At 42.0% G+C, this 6,219-nt stretch overlaps 2 protein-coding genes across 2 annotated transcripts in view; one reads left to right on the top strand and one right to left on the bottom strand.

The window, feature by feature from the left end:
• LOC131889056 (angiopoietin-related protein 3-like) overlaps positions 1-3,526 on the bottom strand; it is a gene marked incomplete at its 3' end in the record, with an annotated part of 5,329 nt that extends 1,803 nt beyond the window's left edge. The window contains 2 exon segments of the mRNA XM_059238051.1: positions 236-364; positions 2,630-3,526. Coding sequence (XP_059094034.1) covers positions 236-364; positions 2,630-2,635 — 135 coding nt within the window.
• Positions 872-6,219, top strand: part of LOC131889063 (interleukin enhancer-binding factor 2-like) — a gene marked incomplete at its 3' end in the record, with an annotated part of 8,546 nt that continues 3,198 nt past the window's right edge. Inside the window, 2 exon segments of the mRNA XM_059238064.1 lie at positions 872-1,168; positions 2,632-2,760. Coding sequence (XP_059094047.1) covers positions 977-1,168; positions 2,632-2,760 — 321 coding nt within the window.

Genomic DNA, 6,219 nt, shown 5'->3' with positions numbered 1-6,219 from the left:
AATTTGAATGGCCACGTGGTTTATGATGTTTCCAATGATTATATTTCAATACATAATTAGGGATCACGGGGATTTGAATGCGCGTAAGCTACTGATTTCGGTCGAATCATCATCTTTGCCGATCGAAGTGAATAATCGCCGTGCCAGAGCTCCCAGATAATACCACGGAAGTACTCATTGGCTGTGGGATCCTCAAAGTACTCGCCGTTCAAATTGGCCTCAAAGCAGCTAGGNTCCGCTCCTCCAATGAGGCCATAGAAGGCACGGCTAGAGCTTCCACGGCCTGAGCGGGCACAAAGAGCAATTGGAGACCCGAAAGAGCCACCATCACCCCGAAGAGGTTCGTTCGATCAGAATGACGGGGCTAGAATCAAAAGACAAGACTGAGTGTTTCCATTTCATTCGAGTCAAGATTTTTGGCTCCGACAGCTTGACCCTGCAACCAAAAACCGAAGTAATCTAAAAAATCGAGATAGTGTCCTTTTAGAACTCAGCATCCAAAGGTTTTTCTGTTCCATAATCGTGCTAGCTCTCTCTCTCTCTCTCTCTGTCTCTCTCATGGTCCTGAATGCATCTTTATCTTCTCTATCTTCCTATGACATTTAGTTTGGCATTTGACTTGAACAATGAAACTGAAATACAAATCTCCATAACTCAAGCTTGCCAAAATTTCCCCACCTTGATTGATTTTTTGTCGTGTCATGGAAGCATATTCACTAAGACCGCCGGCATACACGTATGTACTGTATCAGTTCTAATTTAGCTATCCGGTCGCCCCATTCAAAACATGCGCTCTTTTCAGCGGGACGCAAATTTGACAGCAACACCGCAACAGCACCACCACCACCACCAACAACAACACAAGTCAATAGATGACAACACCAAAAAAGTGATTGACTTCCACTGAATACAGATCTCGGAAAGGTACCGCAATTCGGGAAACGATCCCCATCTGACTTGCTTCTTTCGTTCAATTATGGTTCGCGGAGGTGGCGGTGGCGGTGGCGGATCGCATCGCGTGATGGGACGCGGGGGTGGGCGAGGTGGTCTCAAGTCCCGTCCCCCTTTCATTCCCCATGTGCCGTTTGATTTGGTTCTGGCCGAGCCGGCCTTCCCACCCGTGAAAGGCAATGCGGCCAATGCCGAAAAAGAGGAGATCCTCCAGGCCGTACGTAAGCAGTACACACATCTAGTACACGTACATACACTCATGTGTGTATGTGTATCATGGGTTTTGGAAATGGTCTGTCCCTTCAAATGTCCATGGCTTTCCAAGCCTAATATTCAGTTCACCTACTAATGCAACAACTGACAGCGTTTTTAAGATAGCCCACATGACGCATGGATATCTCAATAATGATATCCCGATGCTAGTAATTCGTCTCTCGCATTTGAAATTATTTTGAGTAGATTTGAAAAAAGACTGCCCCAGAATGCCAGAAATGGTTCATTTCAACTGCTGGTCTTGAACTGTTAGAGATCAATTTGGAAGATGGAGGGAGAGATAATAATTGGATCGAATCTTTGACCAGGTAGACGCCAAATTATTTGGGCCAGAATGGCTCCTGAACTTATCAGCCCCTATGATTAAGGCATAAACAAATATTCTTTTCAGTTCGTATATCCAGAAACAAATGCTATTATTCCATATCTTGACTTGACGAATTGATCGCCATTTCATTCGATGATGCTACGTTCTGTTTTCAGACCCATCTCGTGCAATGAAGAATGCTTTCTTTATCAACTTCATAAGTGATATTCAGAAGTCAGAAGTCCTTGGCAAAGGATTTCTCTGGACAAACACTCGTACCAAAACTATAGCATAAACTTTGAAATATTTACATGAAAGTGCAAGGTGAAATAGGAAAATATGCAAGTAAATATGCAAGTAAATATGCAAGGTATACGTATATGATTGTTCTTGAGGCAGTGTTTCAGTGTGTGTTGATAAATTGGCACTATGGCTAACCCAGGATACCTTTAAAAGGAGAGTTGGATATGGTTAATGGTAGTGCTGAGGCAAGTCCCGCAAAAGTTGGTCTAAAGTCGTTTGCTAGAGTCAGGTTTAACAAAAAGACTTGCCTTGAGAATTCGAAGAAAAAAATGAATAATGTTTTGACGAGTCCGGACTCGAGTCCTTTCTAAAAGAATCAAGTCCGGCCAATGTCTCCAAAATCGAGTAAAAGACTCGAGTGCACTCTGACTCGAGTCCGGAATCACCCCGGCACTAGTGAATGGCGATACAAATGATTAAGTTGAGGGGTTTTTTTTACGTTGATCTCAGTTTGGCTTGAAATTCAAGACGCCTTCTTGAATAAAACGATTAACAATCTCTAGCGAAAGAAGGAAACAATTCGAGCTTCGGGTGTTTTTAGCGCTATTGACCGTGTTGTGTAAAACATCTATGCCTATTTTGTTAATGGGACAAACTCAAGTGCACGGACAATGTTGAGAGGTGTCGACGGATGAATAGCATCACCATAAAATATGGATCCGCTCTTGACCTCATTTCTCTCGTTCAAGTCATGTCCTCCTTCCACCAAATATCAAGCTCAAACGTTGGAATGCGCTTCAATTGGATTGAAGGATAACTGCTAATCATGAACTCTTTATTCTTCTTGTTACTCACAGGCATTGCTCAAACGGAATCAAGACCTGAGTCCTTCCCAATCGGAACAAACCGCCATCACCAATCTGGTGGCCAAGATTCAAGGTGTTCTCGATAACTTGATCGTGTCTCCTGGCACCTTTGACGCTTGCGTAAGTACAAGTACTATCAATCCCGCTCTCTAGAGTGCCACGAAGAAGGTGTTAATGTTCCTTGTGTTGACCAGTCGTCTGGACTACTTAAGTTTGGGCATTGAAGGTTGGAACGTCACTCGAGGCCTCACCATTCTTCATTTGACATCAATGTCAAACATGCAACTGAATATGAATTGAAGGGGAAGTTTTCGCCAAGACTTAGTACAACGAGGGAGGGAAGAAGTCGGAAGACGAAGGAGAAGAAGGAGAAGGGATGGCCGAGGGTCGAGAACTCGAGATGCTACCGAGTCCATTTCAGACCGCCTGCCAGGCCTCTCACTCCTAGCGGGATTCCATTTCAATCTCTTGTTTTTGGGTGCGATGAGCTTGTTTTCTTGGCCGGCCGTCCGCCTATAATTGGCCTCTGGCCCCCATCCTAAAGTTTGAACGATCATTTTCGCTCCACTCTATGTTTCATTCTCGGCCGTAAAGCTCGAACACGAAGAATACCCGCTCTTTCCCCTCAATTTCCAAATACGGAACCCGGTCTGGCTGACTGACTGACTGACGGACTGACTGACGATTACTGACTTGAAGGGGGTATTGCAGCACTTTGTAGGATGTGCACGTCATGGATACAAACATCTCATTGATGAAGCAAGTGGAATGGCGCTTGGACTGGCGACTAACCCTTCTTGGTCCAAGGAACGAGGCGTAATGATGATATTGATGATCATTGCTATGGATGCCATTAGCACAAAACGAAGACATTTTGAACTGGCAACAATTGACTCTGCTTGTTTTTTGAGGAAGATGACGCCATTGGCGTTTTATTGAATAAGCTATTTCATGCATTTCATTGATGGCCGAACTACTGCCATTATCTTTTCCTGCTTTAGCCTGCATATTTTAAACACCTGCTTTATCTGTGTCACGATGAGATCTAGTGGGGAAGCTTCTAATGACGCACTTTGAGATATTCGAGTGGGAAAGATTTGGAAAGTCTCTCGAGAAACAAATAAAGGATAATCTTTATTTTGAAAATCCAAAAGATTGCCAATCTTGATTTGCACTTGTTGAAGTAGCTTTTTGGCCTTTTTTTTTGCCTAAGCTGGTTTTCTATTTCAAAGACGCTCATAAGATAACGAATATCTTGATTGAAACAATTTATATTAGACGTACGTATTTCGTTGCATTGAGAATGAGAGGGCGCGGTAGGAGGTCAGCTTTAAGGTGTGTCACTGGAATTGCACGTGTAACCCATTCTGGTATCTTAATCAAACATTGCCTCACTCATCTCCCGACCTCAAATGGGAGTCAATTGAAACTGGATATAAAAGAAGCAAACTGTAATGAGTGCGAAGGTTTTTTTTTAACCTAGCCCTTAAAATTGGGCCTTCTTCCCATTAGGGTTCGAACTTTCTCCTGATTTTACACCCATTTGAATTCAAATTGTTTTTTATGGTTACAAAAGTGTACGTCCTTGGGTTTACTAGTAATATTCCAAGTAGAGGATGATTTTCTCTAGAAGCCTTGACCTTTTTGCATAGTTGTTCGCTCCATTTTATAAGGGTATAGAGAAATTGAACAGCTCTCCTTATAGACTGCAAGTTATTTGATCCGGTAGTCGGTACGTTCTCTTGAAAAAAAGCCACATTCTAGGGACCCTCTTGTCACAGTTCATGATTTTCTATTTTTCTAGAGTGTTTGAACTTTTTGACACCAACAGAGGAATTACAAAAATGCCCAATGAATTTGAAAGAGGACATGAACATTCCGACGCGGAATAGAAGAATTTTTGAGAAAAATATATGCGCCATTTCTTAGTCTTCGAAATGCGAATTGATCTTACAGGTCTTCGTACTCCGTTTCTTCATGCAGACTCGTTTCATAACAAGCAGGATTCATCTCGAGAACTTGAAACAGTCTCGATGCTAATTAAACGGAGCTTCGAAATATGCATCTCTATATTCCTCCGCGACCAGTTAGGTACAAAGAATAATTCCAATAGAAATATGGCAATTTATTATTAGCTTGACTTTAAACGCGTTGGAGGAATGGTAATGCAATCAAAAGATGAGAAAAATTGCGGGATGAAATAATTTCTTGTTCAGAAACGCAGTCTTAATTTAATCTAGTGAAACTATTTACAACTTTTCCGTCAATGTCGAGTGATCGCAGTCTTCGCATCAGATCTGAAAATATGAAATGGGCTACGATTAAAGGGGGTGACGAAGACGAAAAGCATGAGCTCGGACAAAAGCACGATGTCATGGCAAATTTCAATGTGCTCAATTTAGCAAAATACTAAAATGTTTTGGCTGGATATTCAAACCCTCATCAGATTTTGCTGCACAGAAGCAAATACAAAGATCCCGAACAGGGAACAACAAGATAAGAAGAAAGCAGAGAAGGACCCAAATGACAATGTCAAGCAAAAAAGTCCTAAAATGTGAAAAAAGTAGTAAGAAAAAGTCGTGAAAAAGTGGAAAAAATAGCCTTAAAAAGGTGAAGCAAATATTTTGGAAGATGATGGACATAACTATCGTTATTACGGGTTTGAATTGGCGCAAAAAAGTCCCTGAGAATCTTAAAGACGTTCTTACATGCATATTAGCGGTCGAGTAACCAGTTTGCTTGGTGGTGGAATGAACTCTCATCATTACCATTATTTGGAATCACATCATACCATGACGAATTTTTAAAGCTAGCTGTCAAAGCCTTGAAGTGACGATGGAACTGCTTGGTATTGTGATATGTCACAAGCAAAAAGTAATGATATGCCAGGAAGTGAAAACTGACGAATCTCCAGAGCTTGGCTGAGGCAATGAACTCTTAAAGGGAGCCTTCCTCTGTGAGAGCACGAGTCTCCTAAGTTTTCCCCGAGATCAGTATCCCTGAATTGAGTTCCAATGATGTTTACCTTGTGCTAAAAAAAGGCCTAACGAGAGAGAGACAGGGAGCGATTGTGAAGTTGGTCTCGAACTCTTCGAGCCACAACCTTAGGTAGGTTAATGATCTGGTGACTTGCTTTCGTCTCCTCATCCTTGATTTGAGCCAAGCGAAGTTTGGCCTCCACGGCTTCAAAGCAGATCTGGATTTTCATCCTAAAATGATGGAATCTGAGGAGTGACATGGGATTCTATTCGTGCGGGAGGTGGTGTAATAGATTGCCATACATGTAGAAAAACAGAAGGAAATGGCCCAAAAGAGGTTGGAAAAGGCGGGTCAGGCATTTTAACTCACCTAAAACTGAAACTACTTAATCTACTGGCATTCTATAACATATCCCTGGTTAGAGTCACCAATTTAAGACTCCGTTTCTTTAGTCAAATAGACTGGCTTCATAACGTGCTTAATCTTCGAAAACTTTTAACGAGTCTCGGTGCTAATCAAATGGAGATGGGAAATATGTATGCCTACAATCGCTTTATGGGGCTTGTCAAGTGAACGCGTTCATGAACAACTGACGTTATT

Source organism: Tigriopus californicus, chromosome 1 (assembly GCF_007210705.1).
Source record: "Tigriopus californicus strain San Diego chromosome 1, Tcal_SD_v2.1, whole genome shotgun sequence".
NCBI classification, from domain to species: Eukaryota; Metazoa; Arthropoda; class Copepoda; order Harpacticoida; family Harpacticidae; genus Tigriopus; species Tigriopus californicus.
Note: the sequence above shows the minus strand (reverse complement) of the source record. Positions and strands in the feature narration are given on the sequence as shown.